This window comes from Parambassis ranga, chromosome 14 (assembly GCF_900634625.1).
Source record: "Parambassis ranga chromosome 14, fParRan2.1, whole genome shotgun sequence".
In the NCBI taxonomy this organism is placed as follows: domain Eukaryota; kingdom Metazoa; phylum Chordata; class Actinopteri; family Ambassidae; genus Parambassis; species Parambassis ranga.
In genome coordinates this window covers 18490693-18512173 of record NC_041034.1, presented here as the reverse complement: position 1 = coordinate 18512173, position 21481 = coordinate 18490693, and the positions used below count along the sequence as shown (strand labels likewise).

Genomic DNA, 21481 nt, shown 5'->3' with positions numbered 1-21481 from the left:
ATTAACAGAGCTGGAAGTGAGGTGCAGAGAAAAATGGAGATGAGGAATAAAAAAGGAAAAATTAGTTCATATGAAGGAGGTTGTAAACTAAAGTGGGAGCATGCCTTTGACCTGTGTCATGGCATCTCTCCCTCTCTCTTTCTTTACATTGTCTTTTGATTTTTCTCTGCTAATAGCGGCCTGTGTGTCACCGTCTGAGTGCTTTCCAGTTTTCCTGCCTCCCCACTCAGCCCCTACCCTCGGTTTTCCCTAGCCTTGTGCTGAAAAATAAATGCATACCCACTGTATCTGTCTGAACCATTGGGATCTGGCAGTGTTTTACGTCCATCAGGCTTTCACATCTTATAGAACCAGGCACCCAGAAATAGGTGGTGGTGGAGGTGGTTGTGGCTGGAAGGGGGGAGTCCTCAATTTTTTATGAGTTGGTGCAAAGCAGATTGAAACAAAAGCAGTTAGGAAGCAGCCTCACCTTTTTTAATTACTCAGTCACCTTTAAAACATGCTCAGATCAGAGGCTGTTCTTATTTAGACAGTGATGTCTACCTAGGGAGGTGAATGAATATGGATACATTATTCAGATATGACTAGATGATACACTCTGAAAAACATCCAGGTTCCATCTGTTGTAATATTAGTTTTTTCCTTTTTTGACCTGTCACTGTGATTGACCATGCAAATGATAATACCGAACCTTATTGAACCGATATTTTGTTGCAGTAAAGGTTTAGATTATGTACCCCTCGATAATGCACTGCACTTTGTGTGTGTTTTCATAGAGCCGTGAGAACACACTGATATTTAGGAGATGATTATTAGAAATGCATGCAGCTGCTAAGCCAGTATGTCTGTTTTGGAAGCAAATTAACTGCACTGTGGTGAAACAGTCATCTACATAAAAAAGTCTAGCTCCCTGCTATTCATAACAGATGCTGAGATTTTATGATTATCTTGATGGCAGATTTCCTTTTTGAGAAAAGCACTGACAAGCTGTTACTCTGTGTGATTACATGGCTGTAAATTAACCCTTGAGAAGTTCCATGTATCAGTACAGGTGGGGAGCAATTGTAAATCATGTATTATGTTGGAATTACATGATTTTGGTCTGTCGTTATTTTCCTGTATGAACACTGGATTTATGACACTATATTAAAGCTGTTTTACGATGTGTCTATACTGTGTTGAAGAAATTATAATGAAAGCAAGAGGATTGGTGGATGCAAATGTGAGCCAAAGTGAGCAATCAAAAAGATGATTATGAAACTGAAACAGGGTTAGGGTTAGGATGATTAAAGTTAAATCTGAAAGTTGGCAACACAAACAGTGTTCTGAGGGAAACTTATGTTCAAATCTTTGCATGGCTAAACTGGCAATCGGTTAAAAAAAGATCCTTTACAACTGAGATGTGCATCATGGCTCTTCTGCCTTTTCCTGCCACCTCACGGATAAGCAACTAGTCTTGTAGCTGTCGACAACTAGAGTTGTTCCCCTTTCAACACCTCTAGGCTTGGCCCTCTGAGTACTGCATGTGTGAAGTGAGTGCAGCTAGAAATGTGCAGAAACATGTGTACACCACGTTGTTTGTTTGTCATAACAGGTTGAACGACCAGTGGGTGGAAGTGGCCGGTGACTTGAGAACGCTCATTAGGAATTTATGAAGCGCTAAAATGTTTGGTCTCTGGGGAGGGGGGATTGGCAGCTGTCGCACAGGCAGGCAGGCTCACAACAGGAAGAGGGATTCCGCATTAGCGAAGACCAGAGACTGTGGAGATGCCTGAAATATTTACAATAGGTGACTGACAGTGGCTGTTCATAAAATAGCATCACAGCATCGCTGAGTGTTTGTTCTTCACAGTGTGGAATTACTATTGCAAAATAGGAATTGTATATATGTTATTTTTTATGTTTATTTATGTTGTTCACCAACCTGATGTCTGGTAAGAAAATAATACATAAGTGCAATGGTCAGTGAATGGTTGTCAAACCTGATAAAACTGATCACAGTTTATTTTGCACTGGATATATTGAACAAGCCCTCTCCCCTTACTTGGGATCCAGCCAGTAAACATATCTTGGCTGTGTGCCTACAGTGTACGTTGTCCATTAGAGCACAGTGTTGCATTGACAATTTTTATCTGGAGCAGTAACTTACCTCATGGGAAGTGCATCACATCACATGGAATTGCTTTATCAGTTAAGATGACTAAAACATCTTCTGCTGCACACTATGTAAATGAACATGAAAAACGGACTGCAGACCAACTTTTTGGACTATGTATTTTACTCTAATATATCAATTTTAATTATAGAAACTGCTGTTTGACAGCACAGCAACTATATACTCATTATAATGATAAATCACTTATTTACTCTTTAAACATGTTCCAGGAAATGGAAGCTGTGACAGCTTTTAATTCTGTTGAGAGCATAGTGTAGATGCAGAATAATTTGTCATGATAGGAATGGTTTATTGCATTTTCAAGCAAATTTGTTTAAAATGAATTGATTATCAAAACAGCTGACAAGTGCTGTCAGTTTTAGTGTGTCTTTTACATCCTCTGCTCCTCTTAAAGGTCTTTGCTGCATTGTCCTCACAGACAACAGAAACACTCATGCAACCTCCCTGTACTGCAGTTGGCACGAGCATAGCAGTTAGCCCAGGGAAAACACACTCGGCCTAAATTCAAACAGACATGCAAAGAGAGAGAAAAACCCTCTGTCAAATGTAGCAGGAATCACATTCAAGCTTGATAGAATGTAAAAATATTGTAATTGTTTGACTGACACTTCTGTGTTATATCTTTTTCTCCTTGCAGTTTTCTGTGAAGATCTACGTTCCAGCTTATATTTTGTCAATGCATCTGTGCAAGAGGTAGTGTTTGCCAGCACCACAGGGACATCGGTGCCCTGTCCTGCCACAGGCGTGCCCCCTGTCTCACTGCGCTGGTACCTGGCCACTGGCGAGGAGATCTATGATGTGCCAGGGATCCGCCATGTGCACCCCAATGGCACCCTTCAGATCTTCCACATCCCCCCTTCCAGCTTCAGCAAACTCATCCATGATAACACCTACTATTGCACAGCTGAGAACCCCTCAGGGAGAATCAGGAGCCAAGATGTCCACATTAAGGCTGGTCAGTTTTTCTGCTCATTGTCCTTTGTAATTCTCCCATTTTTGAGGATTTTCTGGTCGTTGCTTTGTGCTAGTAGTTTTGCATCTTATACCCAACACACCTTTCTGTCTCCCTTCCTCCTAGTCCTACGAGAGCCCTACACTGTCCGAGTGGAGGACCAGAAAGCCATGAGAGGCAATGTGGCGGTCTTCAAGTGCATTATCCCTGCCTCAGTGGAGGCCTACATCACTGTTGTGTCCTGGGAGAAAGACACAATGTCAATCAACGCTGAAAGTAAGTCGTGGCATCTTTTTTTACTAGGTAACTAGCTTCAGTGAACTTAGTATATGGAAGTTTGATAGCAATGTCTTTTTCTTGTTTTGTGTTTGTGTAGAATTCTCATAGTACATTAACATCATATATTAACTTTGGTGCCTCAGTAAGACAAAGATTAACATTTCTCTTCCTTCCTTCATTATAATCTAACTGTGGTAGAAAACACCTTAAGTAAAGCTTATGGCACGAGCAGAAGCATGGGTGGTCAGATGACTAGCTTACCAGCTAACCAGGTCCACTCTGTATGTGCGAGTGTCTGCATTTCTGCATCTGTCTGACCCAATGACAGTGAGGTCCTGCTACTGTTCCTCTGCCCAGTCTTCTACGAGAGCACAGGCTGCCAGCCATGTCACTTAGTCTCAGTGTATTGACCCATTTCTCTGGCTGATAGGAGGCACTGCAGCACTCCGATCATTCAAATCACTTAAATGGAACGCTCGCCTGCGTGATTGTTTCCCAGCCCTGGGGGGCAAGTTCACTTTATGTGGGGCATTTAGCAAACTCAATAGACAAGAGCTAATGTCATTTTGCTTTTGGATGGAGGGCAAATGCTAGCCAGCAACTCCTTTATTGTTGACGTTTCACATTTGTCCGCTGAGGCGAAATTGGCCATGTTGAAATCTATAGCAATCTCTTAATTGTCCATAAATGGATTTGCTGCAAGCACATTTTTAGACATGGGCAAATACAAGGATTATAGTGTATGTTTTTTCACTTGGAAGCATCTGTGTTTTTTATACTTATCACAACTCTTTTAATTATAATACCGTTTGGCTACAGGTTTGAGGGCAGTAGCCATTTTTAATAATCTTTGATAGCCTTTTTCATTTGCTATTTGATCTTTAACAGAAAAGTTTCTGCACTGTCAAAACAAAGTGTTTATCTTCAGCCATAAAAATCATTCCATCTGTAGTCATCAGCCATGTAAACGCTGTCAGAAAAATCATCCAGCTACCAATCCACTGCTCTTCTCCATGCTAAATAATGGATGACGGAAGCCTATGAATCCATGAGCAAATGGTCTTTATTCACGTCTCAGTGCACGCATCCTACTGACGTACCGTCCATTCCCCTCTTTACACACATTTTAAGTGCACTTTGTGTGTGTGGAAGTTACTGTGTACACTGACTGCACAACGCAAGATGCTTTAACCCCTCATCTCGATGACCGACCTTCAGCATTTTAATATTTAATGAATAAAAATAATATCAACACTTGGGCTTGAAACAAAAAACTTTGTGAAATATAGCTTTTCTGTCTTTGACATGAATAATTAAGTGTGTGCTCTTCAGTGCGGAAGGTGAAGCATGGTGTGCAGTGCTGTCAGACAGGCCTTCTGCTGGTCTCTGGGCACTGGGCCTTTGTGAGTTGTTGCAGGGTAGACCAGCAAGCACCACTTACAGAGTCCTGGTGTCCATTAGAAAACAATGGTATTTTTTGATGAAAAATGCATTCCAGTCAGGATATTCAGTAATAGCAACAATGGAGTATAGTTGGCTGATGCAGTTACTATTTATTGCTGTGGGTGACATTTTAACAGAAATACTGCAGTCTCTTCAGGTTTCAGAGTCAATTTTTTAGTTTTACTGAAATGTATTGAAACTAAATGATACATTGAAGAACTGGCAATCAATTTAAAGCATTTTCAAAAAAATGAAGTTTATATTTCTGAATTTGGGAAATTTTTGCACCTACCTATTTATCGTTATAAGCATTATCAACATGGGTAGCAAAGAAATCCTTGGTCCTTTTCAAACAAAAGCTTCCAACTGTCTGGACTAAGTGAATTCCTGTTATTGTTCAGTGCAGGGAGCCAATCAGCTCCAACTCTGATGATTTATGGATGCACGAGAGAATTCTGCCAGTGCATAAAAAAGGCTCTTTAAAGAAGGCCCTGCTGGTCTTTGGTTTGTATATTGATACAAAAAAATGTTGTCACTTCCTTACTTCACTGGGAAGAACATATTTCTAGTATACTCAAATAAAGTGATTTTGTAAAAATTATAACAAATGTCACTATACTATTGTTAGTTATAGGTGCTACCATGCAAAGCCCATAAAGCGTGCTCAACCTGATTGTACATTCTACCCACCATTGTGTGCAGCTTCAGTGCTGGCAATGTTTTCCTCCCTTTTTTTAGATCCTAATATAGACATTCTAGGAATTAATAGATTTTTATATCATTAATTTATTTTTAGGGGGTTTAGTTATCACTAAAGGAAGGAGGATGTATATGGGAGAATAGAATAGAATAGAATAGAATATGCTAATGTGTCCCTGGGCAGGACACTTACAAGCTCTTTGCGTACATTTAAATAGGTAGAATAAAGTGCTATATAAATATACCGGTAGGTGTTTTTAGAATGGCTGGTGCCAGAGATGTGTGTTGATGTTGAATCAACTGTAATAATAGTCGGCCAGTATATGCCTGGGTTAAAATACATAAACGCAAGACGATCATGAAATCATCTTGAACCTGGCTTTTTGGATGTGCAGTATATCTAGTGGATACCTGCTTCCTGCAGGGTTCCTTTTGGGGATGTGTTGTGATTGACTGGGTCTGGCTGCAACTGTGTTGCTGTGCAGAGCCATTCCCCAGGTGCAGCCTGTGCTGCAGTCACTGAGGAGGCCTTGTAGTCATTTGCCTCGGTCTGATGCTGCCTGTTCTGCATTCAGCAACAGTAGGAATGAGAGGGGGCCGACCCCCCAGCACTATACTGCAGAGACTTACACACACACACACAAAAACACACCCACACGAGGGCTTTTTTTCATTCAGCACACGAGCTAAGCACAAGGGCCGTTGGCCATCACACAGATTCTCTTTGCTTTGCTCACCCCTCCCTGTTTTTTTTTTTAATTTGTCCCAGCTTATCACTTTCTCATACATAAGATTGTTAACATCTACTGTAATTGTTTGTTATATATCACATATATTATGCAATGCATTGAATATATAATATAATATATATTAACATTGCGCTCCTTTTGGATTTGGCTTAGTGTTGTAAATTTAAGATTATTGCAGATTGCACATTTTCAGTCTGGCTATTTGCTGAGCCATCTTGTACATTTCACAGTTTCTTTCATGTTTGTTGACATTTGAGATGTGTATTGGAGTTATTTCTGCAGCTAGTCTCAATCCCTGCACCCATTGCCGAGAGGGAAAGGAGCCAGCCACACTATGTTGGTTTAATTGGTTGTTTATAATGGGCCTTTGAAGTAAATATCAAGAGTTACTATCAAAAGGCTGCTGGACTTTATCATGCATTTCCACAGTGCCTACTGTTTTTCCTCTACTCCTCCATTTGAAGGCAGCTACAAAGCCTGGCTGGCATGAAGTCCAATAGACATATGTGAGTGTAGGGTCATTTGTTGATACAAGCAAAACTAAGTTGACCTGAACATCGATAGTGACAAGGAACTCATCCATTTTTCTATGGACACACTTGGATAACCCTGAGGTGTCCTTGGACACAGATGTGGGTGCCAACACACAATGTTAAAATATTTTCACGTTACATACATTTTTCATTGACATGCAGTTGGTAATATGTGATTTATGTACATTTAAATTATTTCCGAGTTTAGAGCCCCAGTGTTGTCCTACTGTAAACATTTGTGTAGACGGCAGGATTGGATTTAATCCCTTGCCATACTGTTTGTTGTAGCCTACAGGTATAGTGGTATAATGAGTAGAGAGCAGCCTTGTAGCTTGCTAGCTGTCAGTTTTGCCCTTTTTTTAGAATGCATGTAGGAAGTGCAGCCATTGGCGCAGTGCAACCTTGAGCTGGGGACTGGGGAAGGTGGTAATGGTTTTACTGGTCCCTGCATGGTGAACATGTAGACAGAGAAGGAGGGGAGGTAAGAAGAAGTGAGAGAAGCAAAGGATAACTGACTCTCTCTCTCTAGCTCTTTTCCTCTCCCCATTCCTCCCTCACTCTGTCGACAGGCAGGGTTGGGACTTTGACGTGTGACAGGCTGGATGTAGAGGCTTTTTTACAGCATTCGTCACTCTGTCTGCCCATGATTGGCTAGAGTATTGTTATTCACACAGAAAAATGGGTCAGGTGGCCTGTGGAGAATGGAGCGTTTGTATGGACGGATGGACGGACAACACAAACACACACATACCTACACATGCATCCCACACAGCAGGATTATACTCTGCTGCAGAGCAGTTCTGGCAGATAAATAACAGATAAATGAAAATAAATCCAGGTTATGTGGTAAGCGTCTCTCATGTTGAATTCACTGTGTCCTCTCACAAGCGGCGAGCTGGTTCTCTCCTCACACCCAGTGGCAGGGGCTTAGCGAGATAAATAAAGGGTTGCACTGAAGGGAAGAAAAATGGGAAGAAAATCAATACCTGTGTGCATGAATCTGGCTGCTGCTGCCACAAGGCATTATGGGAACACGACGGGAAGATATGCTTGGGCTGGGCAGTGTGCAGGCAACATGATAAGCTTGAAAAAGCTGATGAAGGTAGATAGATAGATAGATAGATAGATAGATAGATAGATAGATAGACAGACAGACAGACAGACAGACAGACAGACAGACAGACAGACAGACAGACAGACAGACAGACAGACAGACAGACAATTCATGTTACCTTACATTGCAGTGTAGCAATGTTATAAATGCCCTATCACAACATTACAGGTAGGAAATGTGGGTATATATACTAATAACACGCTTACGCTCTATGTGCTTACTACATCTCTCCACACAGTCTGCTGCTCCAGCCGTAGCCTGAGATTGACAGAGATATTAATTACATTGGCTGATGCCCTTTCTCTCTCTTCACTCCACTGGCGCTGCAGTGATCACACTCCCACCTCTGTACTGTGCTGTTTGCTCACCAATAACCGCAATTTGTTCCTTATTAAACTCTAGAGGTTTGGAACAGTTAGAGTGTTAGATGGAGGTGGTGGCATGTGTGCATGTGTGCATGTGTGCGTGTATGTGTATTCACACCCATGTATATTTGAGCGCAGGCAGGGAAGAGGAGGAGGAGGGTTCGTGAAGAGAACTAAACAGTGCCTAATCTTTGATAAACAGTGAGGTCTCCTTTGTGCCGCTTCAGTTTGGCACATCATCTCCAGGCTGCTCAGTGCTGTGCTGGGACAGCTCATGGCTGCTGCCTTTCCCGCTTCGGAACCTGGATTGGAGCCAGGTCATGCATGGCTCCCTGCCAGGGTACAGATTAGCTATAAGCGCAACATGAGCTAATCGTGGAAGGAGCCACCAATTAATTGGCATTTAGACATTCTGTGGACTGAATGGACCTGAGGCTGGATGTTATCAGTGGATCAAAGTGATTGCCATGGATGTCACTGGCAGTTAGATGTACTGTATGTCATATGCTGGAAAAGAAAGATTTGTATGTTAAATACATCTTTCTTATACTGTAAAGAAGTGTAAAAGCTGAAGGAGATGGATCAGGGTTGTTTGTGTATGCTCATTTGTTAGAATTTTAGTGCACTAAGGTCACTAAGATCACTGGGAAGATGTCAGGAATGATGCAATCCAGCCTTTTATTTCAGTTGACAAAATGCTTGTTGCAATTTTAGTGCAGAATGAATATCACAGCCAGTTTCACAGTGACACAAGTTTGTATACAATGAGGAGACATTAATTTGCTACAGGACAGTGATTTGCAGATCTTTAACACATCATTATTTTGTTGTAAGAACATCAGAGGCAACTAGAACATATCAAATCTGACTGAGGCAGCGGACATCGGAGTCATTCAGTGGAAAGCCTGTCTTACATTAGGCTCAGTAATTAAAAAAGGAAGATAAGGTGATTCCCTATACTTTTGCATCACAGAACATTTTTAAAAACAAAAAAATGTGTTTGATTGTTTACAAAGACTGCCTGAAATTGCAGTGCTGTAGGAACCTGCAGAGAGACTTGTGTGCATACAAACATTCGTGCTTGAGTGTGCATGTGGTGAAGAGAGAGAGAGAGAGCGAGAGAGAGGAAAAAAAGTGCATTGGTGTGTGTGTGTGTGTTGGTGTGTAGGAGTAGAAAAAGGGGGAGTTGGCTGTGAATGGTTGCTCTTATCGCGTGCATGCAGCTGCTGCAGTGTCTTTGAGAGACAGAGGGGCTGTCCATGCATGCCACTCACTCTGCCTATTCACAGACACCCTCCCTCTCTATATCCCTCACCCTCTCTTTTTCTATCCCAGTCTCTGCTGCATTTTATAGCGAGGAAGCAAACCAAAGGAAGAGGGTTAGAAAAAAACCATGACTTGGGCATTAATACAGACTCAGAATGCAGTGGCCCTCAGTTTCAAATTCTTGCTGTGAGTCTTATAACAAGGGACAGGCAAGAAATTAAATGTCATTGGACATCACTGCATTGCCTTAGCTGACGTGTAAATGTTTGGACAAATGCACACTGGTGTCCCCCCTTGTTGACACAAACGTTTCAGTAAATCAGGTCAGCTAGACTTACATGTAGCTTGTACTATTAAAGTAACATTATTCACAGCTTTCCTGAAAAGAAATTAACTTACACTAATGTTGTGAGCAAAGTAAAGTCATAAGAGATGCCAGTGTGGACAGGAATTTCCGAAACGAGCTGCCATGGGAAATCACCTTGACAGATGGCTGTCTTGGCAGCTGAAGTGATTTCCTCAAATAATACACATTATATGCACAGTGCATTCTGGGATTTGTAGACCCCAACGTTGATCACCTTCTACCTATCGTTGCCCAGATACCCTGTCATCTATCACTACATTCCTGCAGCAGTATTTTTTTAAAGGCTTTATGTAACCTTGACCCGGGTTAAGGAACGGTGCAGCAGATGGTGGGAAAAATGTTTAAGAATCAGTTTAGAGTTCAAGACTGGGGAAAGACACGTGCGTTTTATTTGTTTAAAGAGATTTTTAAAGAAAAAAGATTCTTCTTCAATGCAGTATTAGTTTAAATAATAAACTACTGCTAAACTGCATTATAATTACACCGAATTGTGAATACAAATGTGTATATACATTAAAGAAATAGTTGTACTAAATAAAATTTAGTAAAATAAATTATAATAGAATGCTCTTTTAGTTTTTTATTTGTATTTTTTATTTACTTTATTAATTTTTAATTCTCTGTAAAGGCATTGCGTTTCAATCAATACAATAAAATCTAAAAGAAAAAAAATGTAAAATATTATTGGATAAATATTTTATCCATTTTCCATTTCCAAAATTTTCTATGCCCTCAAACTTCCCATATCAAAAACATTAAAGTAGTATTTTCAGTTGGTACTGCCAACATCCAATGCTTTTTGTTTGTCAATGGTGAGAAAAACTAAACGCATGAAAAGTCATTTACATAATCCAAGTTAATCCATAATGTAGAATACAGACTGAGTTATCTAAAAATATCAGAAAGTGAAGGAAAAATGTTTAGTTAGCATGTCTGTTTTTTCCGCAGTTGTCAGTCTTAGAATTATTGTTACATATCTGCTTTTACTGGTGTTGCCCAACCCTAAGAACCCTAAAAAAATATAAAATGCAGCTAAAAATCAACAATTCTATTCTTTGTATGTCTAAAGACTGTCGAGTTTATATTTTTTGTGTGTGATTTGTTGGATGAGCAGGGAGGAACCCCAAATAGATTTTTCTCTTGCATACAGTAAATAGTCATGTTGTTGCTGAGGGCCTGAGTTGATGCTGTCAGCTGCACCTGATTGGCTGGAGCTTGCTATGACGCGCCATGTGCTGGGCCAATACGATTTGCTTGGGCTTTTTTTTCTCCACCCCAAATAAATTGCCTGGAGAAATTGAACAAAAAATTAGAGAAAGGGAGAGAGAGCCTTTCATCTAATTGAGGAGCTCACATTAGCTGTGGTGGGAAGATAAGCTCCTCTCTCTCAGCAGCTATTAAGTGCACTGTACGCTAGCCAGTTTCTTTTGTGTGTGTGTGTGTGTCATCAATGTTTCAAGTGTTTGTGAGGTGCATGCTAAAAAGTAACTGGTGTGTATTTTTGCGTGTCCCAGGTGTGTCTACCTCCAAAATGGAAACCAGGTCATGTGACCTTGAGCAGTAGGCATTTAGACGCACAGGGAAAGACGCACATCCATACCCACACACACATTTTGGTTTTGTTGACACCTTTTAAAACGAGCTTTGCATCGTCAAATACTCATACTCAGTTTTAAGCATGTATTGTCTGTGCACCATAATGTGAAATGACATTTTTATGTCTGTATAACAAATATATATCTACAAAACTCTACAAAAGCCCTGACACATGTTCTTTTATAATTAAGTTAACAAATCTCTCTCTAAGTAGTATCTATGTGTATAGTATAAATATAAAGTCAGTTGTCAGAGTGTTAACTAATGTGCAAGACATATGTTTTAATTGACATAGCTGCTAAACCTCTGCTTAGATTTCTCTTGTGGTCTGACTGTTAGGGTATACATATTCCTGCTGATTACTGTCTCCTCCTACCCCACCCCCAAACCAGGATTAGATTTCTACAATCTAATCCTGGTTTGGCGGCATGGAGGGGTGGGATGTGGGGTCATGCTGCAACCCCCAAATATGTCTTGGTGTGATGGTGATGTTGTGGGACTCTTGAAGGCGGTAGCAATTTAAGTGGTGTTGTACAGGCGATTTGTTAATCCTCTGTCAATAAGCATGAGGAAAAAGAGAGACCGGTAAAAGGTTTGCTCTGTCTAGGCTGCAGCTGCTGCTGCTCCTGCTGCTCTGCTTTACTGCCTCTTTCAGTCTGAGGCAGCCATTTTGTGTCAGGCTGTGTGGTAGAGCAGTGAAGGGTCTTGTTTCATATAAAAGAGAAGCTAATAATATAAACAAAAGAATTGTCCTTAGCTGAAGCATCTTTTCACAACATTTTGTAAAACCATACATTTTTAAGGTAGAAAAGGCCATTTAGATAGTGTACAGTAAAATTATGCAGAATGCTTGGGGTGCATCAGGTATTCCATATCATAATGTCACACTCCCAAAAGTGCAAAAGATGATAGATATAAAAGTTTAAGTTGTTTATTTTATGTTACAGTATTATGAGGTGAGCATAAGAGGGAACATATATATCCCCCCACACCTACCCACTCCAGAGGCCGGTGCGTTGCTCATCAGCTACAATCGTTCTCCTGGAGCTCAAACAGTTCCTTATCTGTGTGAAAATAGCAGTGCTGTAGTAGCAGTATTGTATGCCCATGTGAGGCCTGAACAAACACAGCATCTATGTAAGTGATCAGTTTGCCCATTCAGAGGCCCCATAATGGCCTGCTTCTTCTAGCCTTATTTGCTTTGTGTTTTGTGGGTTGGGTGTCTGGCAGATGGGCCATCAGGGATTATACCTGCTAACGAAAAGTGGGTGGAGGGATGGGTGGAAGTTATGATGTGACCATGCAGACGCCATTGACAATGGTCCAATAAAAGCATAGGACCTATGTGTTTTGATGTTTGGTTTGTCTTACTGAATAGGTTATTTGCTATTGACTGTATAGTTCCTGCCTCTGGCCATTCTTTGTTGTGAAGTTTATTAAATTGTATTGACTTTCAAGTTATGAGGACACAATGAAAGAATGACATAATAATGAATAAATGAAACAATTGTTCTAGCCATGTTTTATACCGTTATAGCCTGTTATTATACATATGTATACATTTGTATGTTTGACACACTTGACCTCATTCGGTAATTGGTCAAGAATAGGTTCAGTGGATGGACTGAGTTATATTTATTTTTCTCCAGTAATGTTGGCCAGGTACTGGTCAAAGATACGTAAGGACCAGCCTTTCCAGTGTGATTACACAAGGTCTTTGCCCAGACAGGATGTCTTAATCCCTGACCACCCTCCACCCCACCCACACCCAAACGCCACACACGCACTGCCCCCCTTCCTTCCCCCCTTAACATATGGAGATGGGAGGAATTAGCACAGTGGAAGAAAATAAATGAGTTAAACCAGCCAGCAGCTTAGATTCCACAATATTCGTTCCTGGGTGACCCTCTGAGTTTCTTAGAAGTGATGCACTTGTGTTGTTTGTCTTTAGTAAATAAAACACAGCAAAAACCAAGCCGTTTTTACATATGAATGCACACTTTAGTCTAATTTTATCATTCACAAGCCCTTAATCTACATGTATTTCTCTGGACACAGGCAAAGAATATTCTATTGTTTTTAAAATGAACAATGTTTGAGACTGCACCACCTAAAAAGCCAAGGCCTGACCCCGATGGGCTCCTCATGTGACCCCACCCCAGATTCAGCCCAGATCTTGTTAAATAGGATTAAGCTGGCTACCTGCCATTTAGTGGCTTGGACAGGACCTCTTATCTCCTGTCTTCAGATGGCTGCCAAGAACAACATAATGCACACCGACCTACATTAAACAATGCCACATGCAGGTTTTGTGCTAGGCCTATATCTCATGGCCATAGAAGGTATTGTCTTCCTTATGTTGATTTTAATGGCTAAGTGTAGGTTACTAGGCCACTTACATGCCTAATCGGGACCTAATGACTGGCCTCATGCTAAAAGGCATTGAGTCGCAAGCCAATTAAATGTTTTGATGCTGGCCATGGCCAGTCATGTGTGTAAGTTTGTGTGTAGCCATTGATCTTGCTAGTCTAGGTTCTTATCTATACTAGCATGCATATATGCTTTGTCTAACATGTCTTAACTCCCTGCCCCAGCACACCAACCTTTATTCTTATACACAAGGGTTGCATATCTATTCAGTAGGAGGGGACAGTGAGAGAGACACTAGAAAGCCATGGATACCATGTCCTCTACAGCACATAGTAACAAGTCTCTACCATCCACCCATACTCTCCCTCGAAGCAGAGACACCAATTCAGTGGCGTAAGAGGCTTTGTGTTCAAATCCCCAGTTGATCTTCATAAAGTTTGTGTCTTACAATTAAGTACAGATGGTTTGCAGCTGGTTGTAAGGCTAGTAAATAACTTGGGCCTCTATTTTCGCCAGGGATTTGATGCAGTAATCCCTCTCTCTGACAGTTTACCAGATTCAAATCAGTCTGGGCTTTGCTTTCCTTCCTCTACTCCTTCAACAGCCACCCCCCCCCCCCCCCCATTCCATCAAAAGCTTCTTATCCTCATTTCTATACGCTATCATTTAGTAGGAGCACAGAAATTACATGATTGTGTTTAAGAACGTTGTAAGAATGTTGGTGATGCAAGTCTCTTGCTCAGTTACCTCTTAAAACTGACTTAAAATAATTTAAGGACAGTGTGGGTCATAAGTCAATTGCTAATGGGGGTCCAGGAAAATAAACAAATGGCAGTTTGCCATTGCCATTTTGTTCATTCTTGTAAAGTCCATTGCTGGAAACAGAAGTCCAAGATACACTGTATTCATTTTTGGTATATTGCCTGCTTTGAGGTTCCAAGTAGAAAATGTATAGCTTAGCATTCTACTGTTTCTTCATTGCTGATATAATGCATGCCAGTCTGCATAGAAGACCCATGTAAAACAGATCTCTCTCCTGGGATGGTGCCGAGGCCCAGAGGAAGGCAAACTAATGAGGACGCAGTAGCGTCGCTCACACATTGCGGCAGAGCTGTGATCATCAGTTGGTATAAAGCAAACACTCCTGGAAACAGCTTGACCCTGGAAACCTTGTTTTCCCATCCCACCATTCCTATTATTCAAATATATGTGTATCTTTATATCATTATTTATCTGCTGTAAGTGGAAGGAACCAGCACAGCAACAGTGCATCTGCATAAAACAGTAGCTAACTGCCCTGGAAGCGCCTCGGGATACGAACAGATGGGAGTGTTTAGCAACCTTACCCTCTTACTCCTCCCACCCACAACACATACACACACAGACACACACACACAGTTACCAAAACCCACAGACACCACCCTCCCCTTCCCTATCTCTCCTCTACCCCTTTACTCCCCGTGCACCCCTACTACTTACTACCCCCTGCCAAATGTTCAGTTAACCTGTCAGTTCTCATTGCCCAAAATTTAAGATGCCATATGCCTCACTCTGACTTCTAACCCTCCACTGCCGCTCTTCCCTGTCTCCTTCATGGTGACATGAAAGTCCTCCTTGAAACACGAGGATGTCTCTACTCTGCTGTTTGATTCAGAATGCCTGCCTGAGATCACAGGGATTGCATGCGTAGCTTGTCTTGTATAATGAAAGCAGTCACTTAGCATTACATGACACAGCAGTAACATATTTACCACAGCCACACTGACAACAGTTTTGATGATGTATCTGAGTAAATACAACAAATATTGTTTGATGAAAATAAATGCTGTGCCATCCTTTGTTTGTAATATGCAGTGTTATGAAGGGGAAGAATGACTGATGTGTGCAAAATCTAACACAGAACTCATTTGGTCTCATCAGATGGATGCTAGATGAATGGAAAGGTTTTATTTCTCACTGAGAGTGACTGATTGTTTTAATGAATATTTCCAATAAACCAGCTAGCCCAAGCATTTCCTTCATATAACATCTCATAACAGTCTCCTCTGCACACTCTGGCTGTCCTGTCCAGTCAATTTCAGGCCATTTGCCCTTGCACAGAGGGCAGCTCCCAGCAGGCCTGGCCATAGTGACAGTTTGTTGTTGTTTATAAGGTCATCCCCACTATAGGGGGCAGCATATTCATTACACCCACCCCATGGCTCTGTTTGTCTCTGGCAGTCTGTTTCTCTGTGGGCTCCTGTCATAAGGTCAGAGGATACTTACTATCATCCCTCTCTTGTCTTCACAACAGGCCAGAAAAGTCACAGTGCCTCTGGAAAGAGTAAAAAGGTTAATTGGCATCATCAAAAAAAAGTTTACATTGAGAAATAGGGGAACACCTGTAATAAATGAACTGTCAGGAGTGCAGATAAAGCAAGATGTGCAGAGCAATGATTAATGGATAACTTTATTCACAGCAGTCAATCAGCATCTTTTTTTCATCACAATTTATGCCAAATGTTAAAGGAATTTGAAGCCAGCCATACACACAGTGTTCTTGTTAAAATGAAATGTTTGAAAGGGTAAAAAGGTTCCAGCATTAAATTGGTAAATCTAGCTTTGATGTCTCTTATACTGTTACTGTTAACATTTGCCATCATAAGTAGTGCCTGCTAGACAAAATAATATGGATTAAGTTTCAGGTTGTATTGGGATCATTTTAAAGCTCAGGTCATTGGCCAGGTCACATAATATCAGTTATAAAATTCCACCAGCAACAGACCTGAGCATGCGGTGTGTTTTGAAAGCGAGACAGAGCATGAGAGAGACACAGAGTAAGGAAGTGTCTGGGAGTGGGAGCAGCAAGCTAAGTGCGGTTGTTAGGAGGAAACGCTGACAGTCCAATCCAGCACAGCGACCATTCAAAAGACAGCTCCTTTTGTTTCTGCCTCTCTTTCTTCTGCCAGGGTAGAAAAAAAGATGCATCCCTCTGTGCACAGTAACCCACTGACACCTCCCTCTGATCTGCCTCCTGCACTCTACCTCCTCCACCTCACCCTCCCCTCACCACCACCCTCCCTATCTTCTACTACATCGCTTCACCAGCACTCTCCACCTCCTCTCCCTCGCAGCTCTATCTTTCTCTCTTCCCCTCCCTATGCATATGCCAATGCCTAAGAGTCACTCTCCTGGTTGCCACAGTAACCAGCTCACCTCTCTTCCTCTCTCTGTGTCTTTCTCCCTCTCACAATGCACCTAAACAGGAGAATCTGTCTCAGTCTGAGACAAGAGAAATTTGGAGTCATATATATATATATATGCTGTTGCGCAATTGTCTTGTTTCTACAGTTTTTTTTTTTGTTTTTTTTTTTGCAAGCACACAGTACAGTGCAGACAAGGCAAGAGAGAAAGAGCGAGGAAAAAACAACAGTAGGAAATAAAGGCATGAAAAAAGAATACCACATGTGTACAAAGGAAGTGGCTCTAGAATGACAACCTATTTTTTTCCTCCTATATTTACAGCTCCAGTAGCACCACTGCTAGCCAGCAGTCTCCACCTGCTCTAGCCATATTGCCCCATCCCCCCTTTCATTTTAGTCCACCCACCTCCTTCACCCCCCTTTTCCTCTGCCTTGTCATTTGTGAGTGGTAGTCAGGTGGTGATGGTGGTGTTGGAGTGTCTGCCCGTAAAGCTTTCTGCTTTTGACCATTCATTCAGCACCTGAGCACCCCCCTCCTGTCTGCTTGTCTGTCTGTCACTGTGTCTCTGTCTCTATGTGCCCAATGCCCAATTACACTCTCATTACCTCCTAATTACTCTGGACACAACAGCAACTGGTAGCACAATCACAAAGAGAGCAGAATGTAAATCAGTTACATTCATTCTGACATTATTTGTGGGACTTTTTTTCTCTCGACTGGGTGGTGGCATGTTAAATGCTCCCCTGGTGATTGTGGTAATTTAGAGCAATATGGTAATAGGGGTGCTGATGGCTATTTCTCCTCTCACCAGCCACTGTTTTTATCCTTCCATGAACTGTTGTCAGCTAAATTACATTGAAGGTTTAATTGGGTATTTTAGATCACAAACATCACAGATGAATGACAAAATGATGAATGATAAAAATCAGCTCAGTGATCATTGATTATCACTTTTCAGAGAATGCATCATAAATTGGGGCCTTCATTGGCTCATGCAGTTTTAATGGTAAGCTAAATTAGAATAACAGAGGCGCTGTCTTTGATAGACGAGCCGTCACTGAAGGGCTTACATATCTTTTATTTGTTTGTTCAGTTTAAACATGCATAATAAATATATATTTATAGTTTAATCATGACCTGCATTTATTTTCTAGAAAGTTATTATAATTATTATTTTCATTTTCATATATCAAATATGGTAATTGCTATGTTAATATATTTATATTTCAGGCCTTTAGAAACTTTCTTTATTCTTAGTGACTAAACTGTACACATACTGAATCTGTATCTATATGGATGCTCAATATTTGACGTTAATTCTGGCATACCAAACACCAGATGTGTTACTGTAAGCAAATATGATTTAGGCCCCAAAAACAAACCTCAGTATCTTAGATTGATCTTATATATTTGTTACTAAGTAAGCTATTGGCAACATAACACACCAAAAAAAAGTATTGATAATGAGTTTACTCCTTTATTACAAGATTTAATGAGAGAGAAACATTAAGCCAAAGTATCCGCTCATTGTTTACTTTTTCCAGATATATTAAATGTGCATATTTGAGGTGAAATAAAATCTATTGATATTAACATTATGTAGATAATGTAGATAAACAAATCTGTCTATTTAGTCGCCTCACAGATTCTACCCAATGCCTCTGAAAACCTTCCTGATATGTTCAGATTTCTTCCTCAGTACCCTGATTTTTGTAAGGTTTTGTTTGTTTTTATCAAACAAATTGCAGCTTGTCTGCCCACACATTAGTGCTTGAATTGCATAGTTGATCATTTGCCAGACACAACCCACCTCTGTGGTGAGAACTGCACACCTTTATAAGTTGAGAAAAAGTAGCCATAAAAAATACATGGAAAGCTTTCTCCAGCTAAATCCATGTTTTTATCCTTCCTTGAAGCTATCATGCAGCCAAATTTCCTCCAATTTAGCTCTAATTTAGCTCAAATATTTTAGGATCTGGAAAGTAATATCAACTACAGACCTTTGCAATTACATTAGATTTAATAGACATTACCTCAATTCTCCCTGGATTGTGTTTGCTAAATAGTTTATTATAAATATAGTCATATATTCGAATGAAATTAGAAATCAAGTTCATTGCCCAATATAAGGAAGAGAAAAATATATATTTAATATATTTTTATTGAGATATTTAAAAATCATATTCCCATTTCTCTATCACATGTTCATGTCAGGAGTAAATGGGATAAGTATAATAGAATCTCCAGTGTAATGCAATGTAAATAGAAGTGGAGCACCTGTCCAAATTGTTCATTTAGTCTCCAAAACAGTGATCCTCCACTTGAGTGTGCTTCCATCCATCCCTCCTCCACCCTTGCAGGCTGGAGTCTGGTGTTTATGGGCTTCCTCAGCAGGCGGGGTTGTTTAACGAGGGCAGGGGGACAGTGTGGCACTAATTGCTGTGTGTGATTTATACCAGGCTGGGACCAGGCAGGAACACAGGCAGACGATGGTACTCTGAGAGCAGCTGCTTCGCCCAATATTTACTTAACCCTCCGCTGGCGGGCCTGGCACTAGTGCCACTGACGATGGGTCTGTGGGGAGTCATTTCACTGCTTAGCACTATGTACAGCAGCAGGGTTTGGGGACTGACTCAGAGTGAGATTGTTTGGAAGTGTATTGGAGCAATTAGAGGCAAGAATGTGATTGGTCTCCTGACAATTTAGCTAGGCGGAAGTGTTGCCAAGTGATATAATCACAACTATTTGCAAATACAATCTTCAAGACATCACTATTTTATTTTTATTGTGGATGATGTATTTGCAACTGCATTGCTGCTTAAATGTTTGTGACCTTTAGAAGACTGAACAGCCATGATGTGCTGTCACTGCTCTGCAAAAACAACACTGCTGCCCATCTGCAGTTTGCTGAAGCTCATGTAGATCAGAATCAGGGGAAATTCAGATAAACCTGCTGGGACTGCTGGGAAAACATTTTGTTGACAGATGAGATCATTATTTAGCTTAAATGAGAGACCCAATGCTAGGAGAAAGAATGACACTGCATTTCAGTTAGGGGAGGAACAATTCATAAAATCCACAGTTCGGAAGTCACGGTTTTTGGTTCGGTTCGATGTACATTGTTGAGGTGTTTTTCTACTTTTAACACTCTGGAAATACCATAGATCAGCATAAAATATATATCCTAATTATCCAACATTTATATATTTAAGAATCAGTTCAGTGTTTCCCCTACCATTATACAGGATTAGGAGGTCTATTTTATTTGACCAGCTCACAGTCACACCCACTGCTCGTTGAGAACAGTAACTGCATAACGAAAAGTCACCAAAACAAGTCACTAGATTTGTTGCTAGTTGCTTTTGAAAAAAAAAAAGATTCGGAAAGTTGCCAAATTTAGTGAGAGAGTCGCCAAGCTGGCAACAGTCGTCTCCTGCTGTGGTAAAGAAAATGCCTCCCTGCATTACTTGATGCAAACGCCCCGAACCGTGGCACATGTACCATCCCATGCCTAATTTCAGTATATATACTTATCCATCTGATGGTGGGGGTGGTAAAAGGTTTGGGCCTGTTCTGCTAAGTCTGTATCAGGATGATTTGCCAACACTGATGGAACAATGAATTCTGAATGATCCTGGTGAATTTGACAAGGAAATGTTTGTGAGCTCAAGGCAAAGTGGCTCATGCTGCAAGACAACAACAACCAAACAAGTTGTTCTACAAATGAATTGTTAAAGAAAAAGTTCATGCTCTGAAATGGTCGAGTCAAAGTTCTGACCTTATTCCAACTGAGATGTTGTGGAAGCACCTGAAACAAGCAGTTCATGTGAGAAACCTCCCAACATCTCAGACTGTAGCTGTTCTGTACTGAAGAACGGCTAAAATTCCACCAGGCCATGTTTATGACTGATCAGAACCTTTAAATGTTATTGCTGCACATGGGGACACTGATGATGCTGGAAGCCAAGGCTGACATACTTTTACTTACATTATGTGATGTTGCATCGCGGACTTAAGTACATAATAAAGTAACATGTTTCTGCCACATTTGTTTGATTGGGCTCTCTTTTTTACCACTATCAGGACTAAAATTTGGCTAATGTTTTGAGTCATATTTATGCAGAAATAAAGAAAATTCTACAAGGTTCATAAACGTTTGAGCAGCATTGAATATTATTAAAATAACGTTGACTAGTGGAACTTTGAATGTGATCCTATATTGAGCATTTGCACAGTTCTCACTCTTTTGTCATGTGTTAGCTATGATAGACATTTCCATCTCATGCCTGTCTGCCTGGCTCATCTGGAGTGATAGTCTGAGACATCTTGGGGTTTGCATTGGCAACTCAATTTGTCACACCTCAAATAAATTAGCAATGGAAGGTGTAA

General features: G+C 40.8%; 1 protein-coding gene across 3 annotated transcripts in view; it reads left to right on the top strand.

Annotated features, from left to right (window-relative positions):
- dscama (Down syndrome cell adhesion molecule a) overlaps positions 1-21481 on the top strand; it is a 66954-nt gene that overhangs the window by 11931 nt on the left and 33542 nt on the right. For all 3 annotated transcript variants that reach the window (XM_028420977.1, XM_028420975.1, XM_028420976.1), the window contains exons 2-3: positions 2814-3131; positions 3255-3404. In XM_028420977.1, coding sequence (XP_028276778.1) covers positions 2814-3131; positions 3255-3404 — 468 coding nt within the window. The remainder of the gene's footprint in view (positions 1-2813; positions 3132-3254; positions 3405-21481) is intronic.